Genomic DNA, 19434 nt, shown 5'->3' with positions numbered 1-19434 from the left:
TTTTAATCCCTTTGTGGCTTCTTTACATGAAAGAGGCATGAAGCTTAAAATGCAATTGTGAGAGAGTATGTCTAAAAATGATCTGTAGTGCTTTAGAGAAGTAGTGATAAAAATGCAGTTAGTAAATTAGAGTTCCAAGATATTTAGACTCTGCATTCTGAAAGTAGAACAGGTCACTGTTGCAAAAGTTTCCAAAATTCACCTTTCCTGTACTTGCTTATGTAGACCTTTATCGCTAGAAGTTAGAACATTAGAACTTTCAAAACCTTATAACAATAACCACGGTTAAACCTGTAGTCAGTCCGCTTTTAGCTGCTGAGGAGAGGCATGGCCTTTGTATACACTGAGTTTCCCAGCCTGTTCAGAAAACTCAGTCTGACCTTGCTTAGCTGTTGATTTAGGGCAACTTTTAAAATTAACTGCAGAAGCCAGAGTAACAAAAATGCTATTGCTGCTTTAGTAAATGGAGTATTTCTGTAAGGAGCATTATGCCACAGGCAAGATAGTATAGATTTGCTATTATGTTTGTGACACGTCAGACGGCATCTGACCAGGAGGAAAAAAAAACCCTTCCCTGTAGGGTGTCTGGCGGGACTTCAGCAGGGCACGTATTTCCAATAAAACTGATTATCTTTGCACAATAATGTTTCATATAATGGCTTTCTGGAAAAATCAGTCTGCTGATACAAAATGATAGAGTCTTTCTGACGGACTCTCCATCATACAGATAACTTTGAGCTGGTGAAAACACCACACATGTCAGTCTCACTTCAGATTTCTGTGTCCGCAGTGAAATCCCACTGGTGTCACTGCGAATTGTGTACGCTTCCGTTCTGCGGGGGAAAATAAATGCTAAACGCCTTATTCCGCTTACAGACAGATCTGTATTGTGTGGCATTCTGGTTCTCTAAAGATATGTAATCCCTTTGTATCACTCCAGTCATCTGTTCAGTCCTCTGTGAGCAGGTTAGCAAAAATCTGCATTATGAATAAAGGAGCAGCAGCAGAAACGATGTTCCATTACATGTAATGGACAAGTAGCTGTCAGCTTGTGTTTGAGCTCAGGTTATTTGTTAGCAGTGATTTGAAAGCTTTAAGTAATTTCTCACATTTTAAAGAGCGGAGGTTTTTAGTGTCCTGGAGGGAGAATAGTGTTTGAGTAATGTGGAACTCATCTTATTGATGGAATAATTTCAGAGTTACTTCCTGTCTAAGTAAATCTGCCTTGAACATGATGTGCATTTGGTTTTGGGGAATATAGTTGCACCAGAAATCCATCACCTTGTTTTTAAAGGAGAAAGTTGTTTATACTTACCAGTGGAATACAGTGAAATATTAGATCTAGTCTTTTTTGGTTCTGCTGGAGATTACTATGGAGGACCAAGATAATTCTTCATGATGAGGGTAATGAAACACTGGCACAGGTTGCCCAGGGAAGTTGTGGATGCCCCATCCCTGGAGGTGTTCAAGGCCAGGTTGGATGGGGCCTTGGGCCACATGATCTAGTGGGATGTCCCTGCCCATGGCAGGGGAGTTGGAACAAGATGATCTTTAAGGTCCCTTCCAACCCAAACTATTCTACGATTCTATGATTCTATGAGTTATAATTGTAATCTTTCTTTCGTGGCTGAGAAACTGAATCCTTAATGAAAGTATTGACCAACTGTTCTTTTTTTGTATCTAAAAAATACCAAAAAAAGTTTGTTTTCTTTAAATGAGAAGAAAAACTTGAATCTAAATAAAATGTCTTTGCTATATAGTCAATAAAATTTGTACTTTCTCATGTTATATCTAATGGCATCTGTTTGGACATAAAGGTAAATTTTTTTTTTTTTAATTCATAACTGAAGAAACAAACAAGTTTCTCCATTTCCTGTTACCTTTAAATGAATTACTGAGCTTGCAGAGATCTATGCAGTTTTATAACAACTGCTGCAGGGCAAACGCCTTTGTCTTATTTACTTATATAACATCACATTAGAGCTTATTTGTCTATAATTACAAAGAGCTGTGTATGGTATGTTTTATCTGTTCAGCTTAGAATGATGCAGATCTATAAAGTATAATTACTATGAGTTTTAAGAGGAAAAAGAAGTGATCTGAAATAAGTTTTCAAGGAAAATTTAGACAGGATGAATAATTTGACTTTAAAAGGTGCTTTTCAGGAAGTCTGTTTTGCAGTTTGGTGTGCATGTTGTCTAATAAATGATGTGGGAAAAATGACCAATACTTTGTGTGGAAGAAGCCACTGATGCCACCTTAGAGAACTTCCAAATTATATATTGTTAAAATCACTGGTATGTCATGTAAAATGAAAGTGCTTTTTTGTTCACATAAATCAATAGTAAAACAGCCAAGCAAAGATAAATCATCTGCTAGCAAGCAGAAATAAGAAACACACCTTTTAAAAAATGGCTGGTTTACCATCACTCTGGCGCATTATCTTTGTTGTTTTATTATATATCTGGCCCATTGCCCATGTAGAGTGATTTCTTAGAGCAGTTATAGATTTTTAATGTAATTTAATTAGGGTTCACTTCAAAGTGGTAAATGAAAACTGTTACTTTTAGGTTTGATGAATTTGATGAAGCAATTGATGAGGCAATTGAAGATGATATCAAGGAGGCTGATGGAGGAGGTATGTTTCCAATGCTACTTGTTTTTCTTTGCAGTGGTGATAAGACCAAATTTATTTGGCTTGCAGAGCAACAAATACAATCCTCTTTAAGCTTTGTAGTTTACAATTTTTACTGCTATATTTTTGGAATCAAACTAAATAATTTCTCTTTGCGATGGCCATCCCAGGCTGCTAAAAGATGCCAAAAAGTATTTTGTCTTCATAGTTAAATTCAGCTTCTACATGTTTTCATACACAAATGCAATGAATAAGCATGATAAGAAAACTTTTAAAATTAATACACTAAATTTAGGATTCGAGATCAAAATGGCAGCTGGTGCTGTTGACATTTAGCGACTGTAAAAATTGGACTCAAACTATTCTGCAGTTGGATGCTCTCAAGACTGAGTCTGCAAAGTCATCTTAAAAATATTAATCCAGGTCTATGAAACTTGTCAGTTGTACGTGAACAAAGTGAAATTACATTCTTAGTTGCCTGTTGAGGCAACATAGGGGACCCAAGGAGAGATCTTCAACAGTACCTGAGAGATGTAGGTGGATTTGTGCATCTGCATCACCTAATCTTTCCTGGAGAAAACTGCCATGAAACATCCCTTGGTTATTTGGCTTGTGGCCTCTCCCTAAAGACACCAGTTTTTCACAAGCTTGGGGGATGTACACAGACAATCTGAAAATTTGTGTGTGTAGCACAAGACATACATGTAAAATAAACATAACTAAGTCTCAACAGTAAAACCAGTTCTTCAGCAACTCCACTCCCTGGCCAAACAGCAACTTAAGCACTTCATCTCCCAAAAAGGATATTCAGTATTATGAAGAAAATTAATTTTCTGGTGTCTACCCTACTAAAAAAGCTCTAGCATTGGTAATGATGTGGGTTGGGGCTATATATCAGAATGCTGATGCTTATCCACTGTTTTTTGTGCAGACCTCAGTACTTCTAAGTGACCACAACTGGGGCTGTGTGTGTCAGGAACAGTACTCCAGGCAGAGTCTTGCATGACAAAAATATTCTGCTTTACAGAAAATAAACTCACGCTAGAGGCATGGTAGAAAGATATATGTAAAGTTAAAAAAAAAATAAACTTTCTCTTTTTTTCCCCTTTCTATCACTGAATTCAGGCATTGGCAGAGGCAAAGACATGTCTAATATCACAGGTCACCGTGGAAAAGACATTTCCACAATCCTAGAGGAAGAAAGAAAAGAAAACAAGCGACCGCAAAGGGCTGCTGCAGCACGACGCAAGAAACGACGGCGACTAAATGACTTGGACAGTGATAGTAACCTGGATGAAGAAGAGAGTGAGGATGAATTCAAGATCAGTGATGGGTAGGTCTGCAGTTTAACTTCCATCACAAGTCACAGACTGCTGCAGGCTTCTGTGACTCTGCAGTGCCCCTGAAACGATCATTAGGAGCATGTGCTCAGTGCTGGAACAGCACTGCACAGTGCCAGCAGAAGTCCTCTTGGCCTAGGGGAGCATCATTGTACTGGAAAAACTGCAGTCTGGATCCGTGCACGGAAATCATTTAATCTGCATTTTAAGCAAAACATGTTCTGGAAATGTTACTGGTATGTATGAGGCCACACAGTGGGGTTCAACACACAGTTATGTTGGTGAAAGGCTCAGTTCTCTGACTGATGACACTATGTAGCAGGAATCCTTAGCTAAGATATAGCTAAAAGGAATCTGGTTGTTTCCTTTTGAAAATATGTCCTATTTGGGGGGATTTTTATTTGGCCTGATTGTCTTTTAGAAATTGGAAGAGTAAAATGTCTTCATTTAGAGCGTACGGAACTTGGCATACGGGTTCCAAAATCAGTTCTTGATTTCTACTCTCTAGGTGATAGAATTTGCTAACAGCCAAAGAAGTGATTTATACTGTAGAAAACAAAAAAATTGTCATACAAATGCTAAATGAGCATTGCTCTGGCTAACTGAAACTCTTTCCATGGGATTTCCCATCATTCAGTCTGAGGAATTCCTAATGTTAAAAAAATTTAATAATAATTTTAGATGCCGTTTATGCCTTTATGAAGAAACATAATAGAGCATGAGGTCTAGGCTCTTTACCATCAACGTTTAAGGGTTTACACCGGTCACTGTGTCAGTTTACTAAGCATATGGATAATCTGTACAACATAGATGCAAATTTTGAGCTTTGTTTTTCACCTCTGACCATGCTGAGAACATTTCAGTGGCACCCTGAACAGCTGAGTTAAACGTACTGGAAATTTCTGATCAGTGAGTGTAGCTTGAAGAAATTTCACAGAATTAATAGTGCACTGATCTGTTAAAATGTGTTGATGCCTTTTCAACTCCATCTTCTGCTGAATGTTTTCTGGATGTTATACTGGAGTATACATTGGCTGGCAGCCACATGGATGTGACTGCGTACCTTCAGCACTCAACAGTTTTTAAAGAAGCATTGGCTCACTTTCAAAAAAATGTGAGTGTCAAATGTAAGTTTGCGAGATATGTGTTTTGCATGAGAGCAATAGTTTTGTGTCAAGAGATGATATTCTAATTCTCTGAAATTGTAGAGGACAGCGCCTGGTTCATAAGATTTGTGGGTTTTTTTTTTTTTTGTAAAACAATTCTTATTTTGCTTATACCGCTTGAATCGAAACAATACTTCTACTTTGTTTCTGATATCTATCTCTGTTGTCTGTGGTCTTTCTTCGAACAGATCTCAGGATGAGTTTGTTATATCAGAGGAAAATCTGGATGAAAGTGAAGATGACCCACCATCAAACGAAGACAGTGATTCAGAGTTCTGTGCCCGCATATCCAGGCGACACTTGTCCAGGCCCATGAGGCAAAGCAGGCGGTTACGAAGGAAAACAGTCAAGAAAAAATACTCAGAAGATGATGAAGATGAAGATTCTGAAGACAATTCAAGCAGAGAATCTGGTGAGTTTAAGAAATCTTAAATATATTAAATACTTTGTACTGGAGAGAAGAAGAGTGAAACTATTTCCAGTCACAACTGACTCTTGTTTGGTTGGTTGCTTTGTTCGATTCAGATGTCATCTTTGTTCCCTGCGTGTGAAGCAATTTACTTCTTATTCTACTGTGAATGTTCTGCAGGAAACCTTGAGTATGAGGTTCTTGGCACGTTAAGTAATTATGTATTTAAATGAATGCTTATGTCATGATTCAAAATGCCACCTTTGTGGATAGTTTCATCTATCGAGTGCCTTCCTGTTTGGCACATGACTGCAGGGAAAAGAAAGGATGAAGGTAAAGGTGTACTACTTTATAGCTGCTTGAAGATCTTCTGAAAGAAACATTTTCCTTCACTTTGTATGGAAGAATTCCTTCAGTTGTATGGCAGCCTGTGTTCACTGGCAGGATTGAAAGCAAATAATAATACCTTGAATCTCTCTCTTCTGTGATTATCCATTTTGATATTCAGTAACTGAAGACTCCGGCATCACAGGAAAACCCAATAATTTACTTTATTTTTACTTGTTCTTTGATGAGTTTATTTTCTGTTTGCACAGTTTGGAGTGTAAGAATAGTACCTATGCAATACTTAAACCTTTTAATGATTAGCATGTTTCTCTGAAGACTGTCCTCCTTGTTTCTGCTTCATTTGAGGCCCAGTCCTGGAAAGTAGGTAGATAAGCAACTTATTGCAGCCTGTGTTACCTTTCTAGTGTTTTATCTGTATCTCTAGAATAGAGTTGATGGACAGGTTGGAGCAAGGTGCTTTGAAGGTCAGGTTTCCAAAAGGAAGGTTCATGTATGGACAGATGAAAATAGTTATATGCACTTAAAATAGTTGCCATCTCCCTGTCCTGAATGCATCATTGCACTGATTGTAAGCTGCTATTGATGAAGATACTGGCAGAAGTCTAAAGAGATTGCACATCTATTCTGTAATGCACAGGAGCAACTATTTGTTTCCTGGTGGACACACATCTGTGATAAAATTGGCAGATGCCAATATCATTCCATATATATCTAAGAGAAGAATACAGAATATAGTCTTAATTATGTGTTTATCTCTTTTACCCCTGTTGTTGTCCCTCAAGATCCTGCTTTAAACCTATTTTGATCTAAGGAAATAAGGTACCCTGCGAGTTACTTTGTTTTCAGTCTCCAGCGGTTCTTTCTAAAGGTGGTTGTTTTTGTTGATTTGCTCTGTCTTTCTCTAATATTTTAGGAAGTAAAGAGGATGCCACTTTGATCTGTAACTCATGTCAATCACTAATCTAGGAACAGTATGTGACATGTATAGAAATGTATGTTGGGATAATTGTTCTGGCACAGCTCAGTGAAAAAGCAGTTCATTCAAGGCTTTTTTCAGGTGATGTAAATAAATTTAATTCTTAAAGGCAATAGCTGAGTACTGGTGCAGGAAGAACTGTGAATGATGGTAAGTTTCTTCTATACAGTTTCTGTTCTAAGCAAATTTATGTTCAAGTGAGACTGATTTTTGTTATTAATTTCAGTTCTGTAACTCAGATCTTACCTGGGGTTTCATCTTGTCAGTGTTTTTTCATCTACCTATTCTTAAAAGTGTTCGAGGAGAGTACAGTTTATTTACATTTTAAAACAAAAAGGACTTTCCAGTATGCATCATCAGCTCCAGTTCAGTAAGGTTGTTTCAGTTGTCAGCAATTGTAGAGGGTGCACCTTTGGCACCAGTAGGGATGAGGGAACGAAAACACTGAAAGGAAACTTTCTTCTGGAGGAGTTTGAGGGAGACAGAAAAGGGGTTTGTGAGAAGATTTTAATATCAAGCCGTTCTACGCTGGTGATGAATGGGGAACTGATGCATGAGCCCAGAATGGTTCACGGTAACAAGGCTTGATGGCTGAGACTCAGCCATCAAGGAAATAAGGAACCTGCGAGTTACTTTGTTTTCAGTCTCCAGCGGTTCTTTCTGAAGGTGATTTGTTGATTTGTTCTGTCTTTCTCTAATATTTTAGGAAGTAAAGAGGATGCCACTTTGATCTGTAACTCATGTCAATCACTAATCTAGGAACAGTATGTGACATGTATAGAAATGTATGTTGGGATAATTGTTCTGGCACATCTCCACTCTGCTGGAAGAGCTAGTGGTTTTGTTGGTACTGGCCTAAAGCTTATATAAATTCTGCTCTTCTGCTTTAATGGAATAACGCACGTCACTGTTTTCTTCTGTACAGAGAGTGGTTACACAGATTACAGTGATGATGATTACCTGGAAACTAGGAGGAGAAGGTCAAGACGGAATCAGAAGAGACAAGTTAATTATAAGGAAGATTCAGAAAGTGATGGCTCACAGAAAAGTGTCCGATATGGGAAGGAGTTAAGAAGAGTTCATAAACGCAGGCTCTCCACTTCAGATAGTGAAGGTAAAATAAACAGCCCACTGTTTGCAGGAGCTGGTGTATGTCAGCATTAGCATGAAGAGAAAACTGTATGTAATTCAGAGATTTTGGAGAGTCTTCTTCTTCCCTGATGTTTTTCAGAAACCATTTCCTTCTGAAAGAGTCCACTGGTACTTTGTGATGCACTGTTGCAGACATTTCTCAAAGTCGTCGTTGTCCCTAATCCCGAGTTCTGGGTCCAGATTTACTGTGTCTGGCAAGGAGTGCTGGATTCCAAAATTGGCACTAATGAAACTGTTTCACCGATTTTCTGTTGAGATCACAAAGTTTTGTCCCATGAGTCTTTAAAAATTCTTTTTTCTAAGAGAAAGGGTATTCCTTCTAGTGCCCTGATTGTATTTGTGGTGGTTAAGATTCATCTCTCCTGTTTGAAAGCACCGTGATAAGCACAGAGGAAGCCTGCTCTCACTCATGCCAGTCACACCATGAGCCACTGGTGTGCATTTTGATATAAAAATAGCATTTACAAAAGCAACCATTGACTTTGGGTGCTTTGCATTCTGGGTGCCCAAGCTCATGAGACCTCAGGTGCAGCTTTCAGAGATGCTGAGCGGTGTGGGTTGCAGTGGATGCCAGGCTTCCTCAGAAAATCAGCCCTGCTTAACAGGCTGAGCGCCTCTGATTTGTAGGTAAGTTTGGAACTGCTGGCCTGAGTTTACAAAGTGTTAGCTGATCCTCTTAGGTGAAGCGAAACAAGTGTGTAGCACAACCGTATAGTATCTCAAAAACGTGATATTAGACTTCAGTACAGTCCGTTCTCAAAAGTATGATGTATAGCTCTGCTATTCAGTGGCTGAGTTTTTGCTGCCTGCACTTGTGATATTAAACAGTGTCCAATCAATAGTGTCTTCTCTCCATGGAATCTCATTTCTTCAGTTATTTTTGTTACTGGCATTTTGCATATTAAAATCAGCACCATTTAGTAGTTTCCATTACTTTCCCCCAGTTCCCACAGTGTGTTATAAAATACGTAATGGCATTACTAGAAATGTAATAATGTTGAAAATACAGGAACTCTGACACGGTCTCTATCAACTTGAACCTACGTTAAATAATACACTTTAAAATGACAATTCACATGCATTTCTAATGCAAATCACAAGCAGGCAGCAGAACTGTTTGCCAGTTGATTTTTTCAGTCTACACAATATTGCCTACACAACGACAGCCTTTATACTGGCTGACCCTTAGGTGTTCTCACCTAAGGGTCAGCCAGTATAAAGGCTGTCGTTGTGTAGGCAATATTCCAGTTTGCCAAAAAACAAGGCCTCCCATTAAAAGACAGCAAACTTCAGGTGACAGGCAGTATTCATATGCTTTGGAAAAAGCTTTATATCATTTGGGGATTGCAGGAGTATAGTGTGGGAGGGGTGTATATATGTATATATATATATAGGGGAATGGCTTTAAACTGGAAAGAGGAACATTTAGACCAGACAATAGGAAGTAATTTTTCATGACGAGGGTGGTGAGGCGCTCTAACAGGTTGCCCAGGGGAAGCTGTGGATGCCTCATCCCTGGAGGTGTTCAAGGCCAGGTTGGATGGGGCCCTTGAGCAGCCTGGTCTAGTGAGAGGTGTCCCTGCCCATGGCAGGGGGATTGGAACTGGATGATCGTTAAGGTCCCTTCCAACCCAAACTGTTCTATTCTCTTTTTGTTATAGCTCAGCCATTATTTGGGTTTTCAGTTTCTGGAAAGGTGTAAAGGAGGTGCTGTGAGGTGAGGGATGCAGTTGTCACTTGTAGAGGAAAACACACCTTCCTCCAAAGCCTCTGATGTTCCTTACATTGGAAATAGAGCATCAACAAATTGTTGGTCTTTGCCACACAAGCAGTTTATTTGAAAAGTAAAATGAATGTTGTGACATGGTGTGGGAATGTGGGGAAGAAGAAGGAAACGTTATGAGGTGAGAGAGAGAGGTGGCTTTTTAATGAGTGTGAAAGATGAAAAATAAATGTGTAATTGTTTTGGTTGCACTCAGATTTGCTAATAGCTTTAAGTCTGCTGCTTATTCCAGAGAGTTTACACATCAAAGAACTCTGAAGATGATGAATCCACAAAGGAGTCAAAGCGATTGATTAGAAAACGTCGTGCGAAGTACAGACGACTACTCTGAAGAAGAAGGAGAGATGAAGAAGATGAGGGGAGGCCTGTCCGCAAACGGCTGAATCGAACGAAACAGATGAAGAAGATAACTGCGAAAATGCTAATGACGATGCAGAAAACCCCACTCCTGCAAATAAGCTGCCAGCACCACAAGCTCCTCAAGACAATGCCAAGAAGCACTGTTACCGGATAGAAAGCGATGATGAAGATGACTTTGATAACGTAGGGAAAGTAGAGAGCCCTTTGGACTACAGCCTGGTGGATTTGCCTTCCACCAATGGACAGAGCCCAGGTAAAACCATTGAGAACTTGATTGCAAGCCAAGTGAGAAGACCCAGGCCCCAAGGACAGCACAGCCAGCGCCAGCCTGGCACCTAATGGACGGGTGGTGGGCAGGAAGCAGTAGGGCCAGAGGAGATTGAAGATGAACTTTTGAGAGTGACTGACCTTGTTGATTACGTCGGTAACGTGAACAGTTATAAGACTTCCATTTTTGTGGCTAATTTATTCCACGGTAGCTCATACCAGCGGGCCAGTATTAAAAGCTGTTTTATTTTTCTAGAAAATTCTCCACTACAGTATCACTTTTAGGAAGCAAGAATTTCACCAGTCCCTGCAGTCTTTCTGTGAAGTGACCAGTTTGAACTTTGAAGATGAATTGCTGTAAATTCCCTCTCTTACCCCTCCTTCTCCTTCCAAGTCCATGGTCCTGGGTAATTTCACTCACAAAAACCTTATAACAACAAGAGATTTGTATATTTTTGACTTTATATTTCCTGAGTGGATACAAATTTGTGGAAATGGGTGGCCTAAGAAAGCATTCCAAATCGGTCAGGGCCCAAACCGGAACTGGTGGGTTTGGCTCAAGGGGTGGGGGTGGGTCGCAGAGCACTTGTGCTTTAGCTTTTTCATATGAGATATATATTATATTTAAATGTTCACAACTTAGATTACAACTTAACAGACAGTTTAAAAAAAAATTAATGTCTGTACTGTCGCATTTTGTGGGTTGTAGGTTAACATACCATAGCTCATTTTAGTATTCACCTTCATGGAAGCAGTTTGGTTTAATACTGGAGGCAAACAGAATTATTAGAGGCCAAGAGGTACCATAAACAAGAACTCTGCTATCCATTATGACTTGCAGACTTTCCTAATAAACATCCTTTAAAGTGTTTGTACAGTAAAGTGTACTGTAATGAAGTTTTTGGCAGTTGAAACACGCTAGCTGTCTCACGCGTAGTTCATCAGACAGTCTTCGATGCACGATGCCTAGTGGGAGGACGGATCAATGTGAAGTTAGTCTGTGAGGTGGATGGCATCTTGACTTGCGGCAAGCTTTTACAGACAAAAGAACCCTACAGTAGCTGCCCAGCCACTCGATTTCCACCATCTGCTGGAGTATTGTGAACGAGATGTGTTTGTACAAACAGCGTTGACCACAGAATGACAGTGCATCAGAGGATTGAGGGATTTTCAAATAAACCGTGACTGGTCCATTCATGTCCTTAATATCTACTTCAAATTGAAGTAAACAAATGAACAGTTTCCTTTTTGTAGGTTTTCTGTTTGCAGTTTGTGTGTATTTTTTGTTTTGATTTTACTTATCTGCCTGGATATATTAGCAGGTTTTGAATGTAGTGTTGGCCTTTGGCCGTTAGAATTTTCTTAAAATACATTTTAATAATTGTCCTGTGACCAACTGATTTCAAGAAGGCAGTATTTCTGAGAGAAACGCTTGACTCCAAGACATCTCATCAACTTTTGTAGTGGGCATGAAGTGATGTGTGCTTTCATTCAAGGAAAGAAAAAAAGACGACAAAAGGAAAAAAAACACAATATGGGGCCATATAAGGATGAGCAGAGCTGAAATTTGTTTGGGGTAGCGTTTCAGTTTTCTCTTTACTCTGAAATAAGATGCAGACTGTAGCGATTTGTCATGTTGTAGCACACTTGACAGCTCAAACAGATCTGCCAAACACTGAAATCCCAAAAGGTCACATCTATTAATCCTTTTGCTCTGAGATTTGGATTATTGACTGGTGTTTATGTCCATTGCCGGCAATGGATGCACCAAAACTGCTGCTGCCACCAAGGAGTGATTTCTCCTTTCCTGCCCCACCTGATTCCCTTCCATTATATTGTATTTACTAGTCAGTCATAAAGCACTTCTGTTTTCTTGTTAATAAAACCCACATTAGGCCTTTACTAAATACCTCTCTAGAAAACCTAGATCAAAAATTTACCTGCCTTCTGGCTTTGAAAGTCTTGGTTTTGTTTCTCCACATCTTTCTGCACAAGTTCTATCAGAATCACTCCATGATTCTTCCTCATTTGGGTTCTAACAGTGCGCGTATCCTGCTATAAAGCAAAAATAATCGGAGCCACAAAAAGATGGAACTCCTTCATTATCTGCTGTTCTAAGCAAGCTTGCGATTTAAAAAAATGAGAAACTGCTCTCTTTTTAAATGAGAATTTAATTCTTTTAAACATTAAGTATTTTTCCACCTTGTTGATGTTAATTATTAACAGTTTTCATGAGCAGATACTAAAACAGGGTAGTGAAAAGCTGCAGAAGTTTAGAATGAGTTCTTGAAAAGTGTATGTAGCATTTTGAGCTACTCCAGTGGTTTTCTTTTGCCTAGTGAGGGGCAATGCTTTGCATTTCTAATATGCTTGTTTTTTAAAACAAGAAGGAACATACTGCTTCTACTTTTTAATGTTTAATGAGCATTTTAAATATTTGCAGTGTAAACTGTCTGCTTCACGTGCAGCAACACTTGCAACCAATAGTTTCTCATTTGCTTTGGCAGTGCCATAATCTTTTATTGCTGCCTGATGGAGCCTTTTAGTATCTGATCAGTGCTGTAGCAAACATTCTTGCTTGGGGACTCAACCCCAAATGTTAAATACTTAATGGGTAATTGTGAATATAGGAAAATAAAAGAGAGTTACAATACTGAATATACCAACCAGGAAGAAAACAAGAGTATTGAGTTAGGGAGTGATATAAAGCAGAAAGGCCAGGCAGCAGAATCGGACCATTGAAGCTTTACACCAGGAGTGTCAAATTTAAAAAATGCAGAATGACAAGCTGTTACCAAGGTTTTCTTTTCTATAGGTCACTTTAAAAAAAAAACAACTTAGATTCTGTCTTTTAAGAAGTCACCTTTTGTACCTGCAACAGCTTCATCCCTAGGATCCAGAGTTCCCCCTTATACCAGTGGAAATGTTGTGCAAGTAAAAACTGCAAAAAATGCCCTAGAAAGCCTTACTTGTTATTTCTCTTGTTTCTAAGGCTTGCTGTTGGCTGGAAAATGTACAGCCTCCTATTTGGAAAGATGCCATTTTCTGATACAAGGCCAGCTGACTGCCACACAGGGTTCGTGCTGTTATAGTCTGTGTATGTGATTCCTGAGTGAAAATGTCCTCCTGTTGTCCTTACAATCTTGTGCTCTTTTGTACTTGTCATGAGCTCAGAAGTTAAATGTCTTTGTGTGGCTTTGGGCTAACAGAAAGCTCAAACCATATGAGAAATGGAGTGAAAGAGAGCTGGCCAGCGATTTCTTTTAATGTAATGGATTTCAAAGTAAAAGAAGAAGCAGCTATTGGCCAAACACATAAAGTCTGTATTCAGCAAACTCTTCTTTGTTCCACACAGGTTGTCACTAAGAGCTTTGTCTTTTTTAACTGCAGGCTTCAAAGTATAACTGATTGGGAAGAAAGTGAATTGAATCTATGTGCAGTTTAGGTAGCACTGAGCCTATAAATCAAGTGGAGGAATGGACATTTTTGTGTCACCCAGATAAAGGATGGCTGTTTGCTTTCTTGCATGCAGCTCATGTGACCCAAAGTGCACAGCAGGTCTACTCTGTAACTAATGAATGTGGTGTGTTAATCTAATCAGAAGGGTGGTAGAATTGAGAACTTGGTTTCACTGCAGTTGTCTTCTAGTTGTTGAGTCTTCTAAACCTGAGCTTTTTCTTGTTTTAAAAATGGATAACGACATCACCAAACTACCAAAAAAAATCACATTGTGTTGAAATCCTGTGGGAGGATCAGTGCTGAACAATCAACTCTGATAGTTTGACTTTGTAAATGTTGAATTACATTATAAAATTACTGTATCTTCCTGATTTTATTTAATGAAAGGATTTCTCTGTCCTAACAGCACTTGAGAAAAACAGATACTTTTTTAAAATTGCTCGTTTATGAAGTATGTCACCTTCAAGATTTTTTTTGATTAAAGTCTCGAAGTTACTCTTCATAAAGCGGGAACTAATGCCTTAGTTGGACGTGTCTTCTGTTCACTTTTCTAATTGCTGTGTCTCTTTGCAGAGACCTTACTCAAAGAACCTCAAGGGAAAGAAATCTGTGTTCACAAAAGAAAAGGTGTATGGCAGTGGTACACTTGTTTCTGATTTGTCTTCATATCTATCATTGGAACTACATTGGTATCCAGATGCCTCAACTGCTTAATAATGTTAATAGTTCACTGTCAGGGTGTCCCATTTTATACCTCTTGCTTTCAAGCGCTTATGACTTGGTTTTCAATGCTCTTCAATAAGAAGGCCTGGTCTAAACTTTCAAATCGTTGTTTCAAATTACATATTTTTCCAAACTTCTGTTGTGAGAAGGAGGAATTTTTATGGCACCTGCTTTTTTTTTAATTCACTTTGTACACAGGAATTTAAATAAATTGTGGCAGTAACACTAGCCCCCAGAATTGGACTGATGAAGAGATTTGTATCATCTCACTCAAAATGGCAACTTATAGGCCTTGAAAATTGGGTACACGTGCAGTGCCTACTCTTCACAGGCTTGCAATATGGATATAATTGCAGCGCACCCTAGATATACAGTTATAGCTGATGAATGCTTCTGATTCACTGGGTACATAAAATCATTAAATGTATGAATATATATAAATGATCAAATATCTTCAACCAAAACAGCCACTTTTCTGAAAAAAAAAGTATTGAATATGTGGGGGAAACTCCAGCAATTTATGTGAAGGAGCATAATTGTGCAATTCATTTAACTCTTTAAAACTTCTATCAAAGCATTTAGGATGTTGTCTGAAATAAGGATTCGCAGGATCATGGCCGCATTCCCTAGTAGTCTTATTCTTCTTCAGAAGAGCTGAGATAGGGATTCTATCGTACTTAAAATGTTGGAAAGCAGAAAATGAAAAGTCCAACAGAAATTCTCCTTTTTTTTTTCCAGTATACACTGATGTAAGAAATATTATGTATGACTAATTTTTGGTGCTTTTGAGTCGGGTACCCAATCTGAGACCTAGAGGAGAGCTCTGTCTTCAGAAATATTTATCAGTTGAAAATGATTTCTGAAGCTGGACACCCAGCAGCTGGGGTATCGAAGGTTACTAGTCACTTCTGAAAACGCTCATCACTTACCAAGCTCTTATTTTAGATGAGGTGTAACTAACTGAGATAGTTCCAAACGGCAAAAACGTTTGCTTGGGAATTGATTGTCCCAGTGCTTCAGAGTAATTTAACTTATTTTGTATATTGCAAAAGATGTATATTGCTTAGTATGACGCTTAAAAAAAGATTGTGTACAGCTTCTGGGGAAAGAATAGAACACTCTAAAGTAGAGAAGTTGTTTTTATAATTGAATATATGGTATAAAGGCTTCAGATTTAACTGCAATTAAAAGGAAGTAAGTCCTACAATTTGGTTTTTTGACTATCATTTTGTAAATGCTGGCACCCCACACCTGCTCTGAGGAGCAGGAGATGGGGCAGGATAGCAGTTGGAGGGGAAGCGTGCTTAATTAGGCATGCGTGTCCACGAATATATCTGCTGTTGCTATGTATAACCCCAAAGGTTACTACCGAGAACTGGACGATAGAGTCACTCTATTCGCTCGGTTGGTTTACTTTGTGCACTTTGCAGCACTTTGTGTATAGTCGGTCTCACTGGGTCCCCAGGTGCAGACAGAGTCACTTTCTCCTGCTGTGTGAATGCTTGTTCAAGTTAACAGCAGGAGATGGGGAGAGGATGGAGGGAAGTGGAACAGAAAAATGTGTATGCAAACCCATGCCATTTGCAAGACAGGTCTGGGACAGGCCTAAAGACTACTTCAGACTTGCCCTTTAAAGACTATTTCCAATTGAAGGTCTCAGTTTAGGAGAGTCATCCTGATACCCTTCTTTTTTCATCCTGACCTTCAAAGCAACAGGAAAATCAGTGTGAGGTCTCCTTCCTTGAGGGAATCGGTTATGCTCCATCAGTGCAATGTGGATGTGGGGAAAATTAGGATCAGTCCATAGAGTATTATGACAATGTTTTCCTCTGGGAATGTTGGTCAGAGTCCACACAGTTTGCTTTGTTGTTTGTTCCTGTGTCCCACACAACTAAATTGATTAGTAATGCTTAGATTAGTCTGTCAGAACTTGACTTAAATCATTCTATGGGTGATAAAGTCCTTCTACTAAAACAGATGATAGGCCTAGTTACCAGTGCACCATTTGTTAGTTAGAGCAGTTAAAAGTCCTTAATAGATACTAATCTGCTACTCAAGTTAGTGGTAGAAAAGGAAATCAAATCATAAAGCTATACGCCTTGGTTAGTTTTCCATCTCATACTTGTTCTAAGGACTCTAAATCTTGTACAGAATCTTATTCCTATACTTTATTCATTAAAATGGTACTCCGCTCCCTAACCCGCACTATAATGGTTTGTTGGAAATGCCAGTGTGGTCACTAGTTCTTGCCTGTGTTTTACAGCTCTCTTACAGCCGCCAGGAGATAGTATGTGACCCATCCAAAAGCATAATGTTACCGTTCTCGGTATGCAGTCGTGGTATGTTTGTTGTCCCAGGTGAAGCAGCAGAACAGTCACTCGCTGGCAGAATGGTTTGTCCTCTATGGTTTTGTGAGAATTAGCTCAAACCTGCCAGATAGGTCTCTTAAAATTTAAGATACACTTACATGAAATACAGTTTTGTCTTACTCCTGCGTGCTGTTTGTATGTTTGCAGAGAAACCTTGAGTTCCTTAAAAATGGTCTCCTTCACAGTTGGCCTCATTTTGTTTTTCTTTCTCTAAACAGTTAGCGAAGTTCCACAAGCTGATCTCTTTAGGTAGCTTTTAACCCTTGCATTTCTTGAGTCCTGATCTTTGGTTTTTCAATCTCTCTTCAATCATGACTTGCCACAATATCAAAGGGAAGGACTGAGGGGGGACACACTGTGTGTGGGGGAGGGGGGGGAGACACATTGAAAAAACTGGAAGTGTTATTCTTGTTGCACATAAATCGCGTGGTGCTTTCACTGTCGTTTCCCCCTCACCAGTAACATCACCTGCATGTAAAACACGATGCATTAAATCTTTAAAATGGAAGTCATGGTGGCCTCAGTGCTCAAAGGGTTAACTGCAGTTTATTAACAGCTAATGTTTTTAGATTTGCAGTACACAACTGTTTAAATACTGTATTCCTTGTAAATGAAGTAAAAAAAAAAATGTTAAGGCTGGTGCCAATATTTTTGTTAATGAATTGTTCAGCGTTGTCTCTCACTACAGTCTGGTCAGAACTCTTTGTGTATAAGCTGGGCCTGAAGCCATTTTATAGCTTATAGGCCTAATTGTGTAACTTTTCTTTCATAATGTTTTTGTTATAATATCTACTGTCATTTCTTTCATATAAATATGACATGTAAATTGTCATAATAAAAAAAATAACTTGATGTACAAAGTATAATGTGTATTGAAGAAGCAAGTGCTTTTTCATGGTCATGGCAGGTGCACATGCAGGAGGGATTTCCTTTTTACTTTTAAAATAAGCAGAGTAATGGCTTCTGTGTGTTGTTCCAACCCATCCCAGCGCCACCACCTGCCGCAGGAATGGAGAACTCATGTTTTCTGTTGAGTTCATTATGGCAGCTCAACTGACAGAAATTTTTCTTTCCTTGACCAGCCCTGGCTGCCAGTGAGGAAGAGCCAATGGATTAATTTTTGCAGTTCTGATGATTTTCTACACATATTCCATCTTCTACGTAATTTTTATATCTAATTTAGTAGTGATGTTGCAGTCATTTGACAAAAAAAAACAAAAACCCAGTACCTTGAATAGGGTTTGGTGCTTCAACATCTGTTTCATTTGCTGTTGGAGCTGCACAATCACTGAACTAGTGATGAATTCCTACAGCTAGGGAGAAAAGCTGCTTGATGTTATGACCAGGATTTGTTTGCAGGAGTCATATTGCAGTCAGCACCACACCCAGCTAGGCTGCTCCAGCAGGTTTCCATGTGCTAATAGGAAGAGGAGCTAGGTTCATTTAATTAGGCTAAGATGTGTAAAGCCACTAAATGGAAGCCTGTGGAGAAGCACTGAAGATGTAGATGGTCTGACAATGGGGGCTGTGACAATGGACACTAATGATGTTCCAGGACTTCAATAGGAAAAAGTCAGGGAGAGGGAAGTGAATTGAAGAAAAGGGTGATTTCTGTCTCTGTGAATCCCTGAATCCTGTCAATCTTTTTCTTAGTTTGAATGTGTCTGTAGTTATAGTTAAGCTACCTCGTGTTCCTGTAGTGACGAGAAATTGCTGTGGATGCATCTTCTTGCTGCAGATGCAATGCCAGAGTTCTACATTTGCATTTTTGAAAGATTCTGGGTGATTTAAGTCTGAAGTCACCACCTTACAGCAGGCAGTGCCCTGTAGTCTCCCTGGGGAGAAACAGTCTCCCTCAGGTGGCGAGTCCTACCTTCTGTCCTAAAATGACTTCATCATCCTGGGAGCATACCTGCTGCTCTCCATTGCCTCTAAATACAGCCCTGGTTGACTAAATCATTCTCGGACATCCAGCATTCAGGCATTGGTGTGGGAGTGGATCCTAACTCACTTTTTAAAGCTCTTACAGCTGAGGAAAAGAGTTCAAATATTGCTGTTCCCTTTCGTTCGTAAACTCACAGGAAACATCTGCCTACCTGCTCTGCACTTCTGTTAGGTACAACACTCAGCAAGGGGGTATCAAATACCTGGATCTTGTAAACAAGGAAGATGTGGATTTGTCCTCCTCCTCAATGCCTCGGCCTGAAAACCAACTTCCCAGCCTGGGCTTAAACCATCCTTTTATCTGTCTTCTTTTGGAAGAGCAGTAAGTGACACAAGAAAGACTTGTGTTTGTATGCAGGAGGAGAAATTAATTCAACTTCAGTCATTCAGAAATTTTAATTCAAAGCAATCCAAAGGAGTTGTGTGATTTTCATGTAATTGCAGGAGTGGTGGGGGCTCTCCGTGGCTGATGATAGCCACGTTAGGTAACAGGAGGGACATGA

The 19434-nt window shown here is 39.2% G+C and overlaps 1 protein-coding gene across 1 annotated transcript in view; it reads left to right on the top strand.

Moving 5' to 3' along the window:
• RSF1 (remodeling and spacing factor 1) overlaps window positions 1–17827 on the top strand; it is a 65119-nt gene extending 47292 nt beyond the window's left edge. Inside the window, 11 exon segments of the mRNA XM_054065130.1 lie at window positions 2571–2638; window positions 3761–3968; window positions 5330–5553; window positions 7800–7988; window positions 10046–10116; window positions 10118–10148; window positions 10151–10195; window positions 10198–10443; window positions 10446–10466; window positions 10469–10510; window positions 10513–17827. Of these exon segments, the coding sequence (XP_053921105.1) occupies window positions 2571–2638; window positions 3761–3968; window positions 5330–5553; window positions 7800–7988; window positions 10046–10116; window positions 10118–10148; window positions 10151–10195; window positions 10198–10443; window positions 10446–10466; window positions 10469–10510; window positions 10513–10721 (1354 nt within the window). The 3' untranslated portion in view covers window positions 10722–17827.
• The last annotated feature ends 1607 nt before the right edge of the window (window positions 17828–19434 follow it).

This window comes from Cuculus canorus, chromosome 1 (genome assembly GCF_017976375.1).
Source record: "Cuculus canorus isolate bCucCan1 chromosome 1, bCucCan1.pri, whole genome shotgun sequence".
Taxonomy (NCBI): domain Eukaryota; kingdom Metazoa; phylum Chordata; class Aves; order Cuculiformes; family Cuculidae; genus Cuculus; species Cuculus canorus.
The sequence above is the reverse complement of the archived record's forward strand: the minus strand, read 5'-3'. Positions and strand labels throughout refer to the sequence as shown.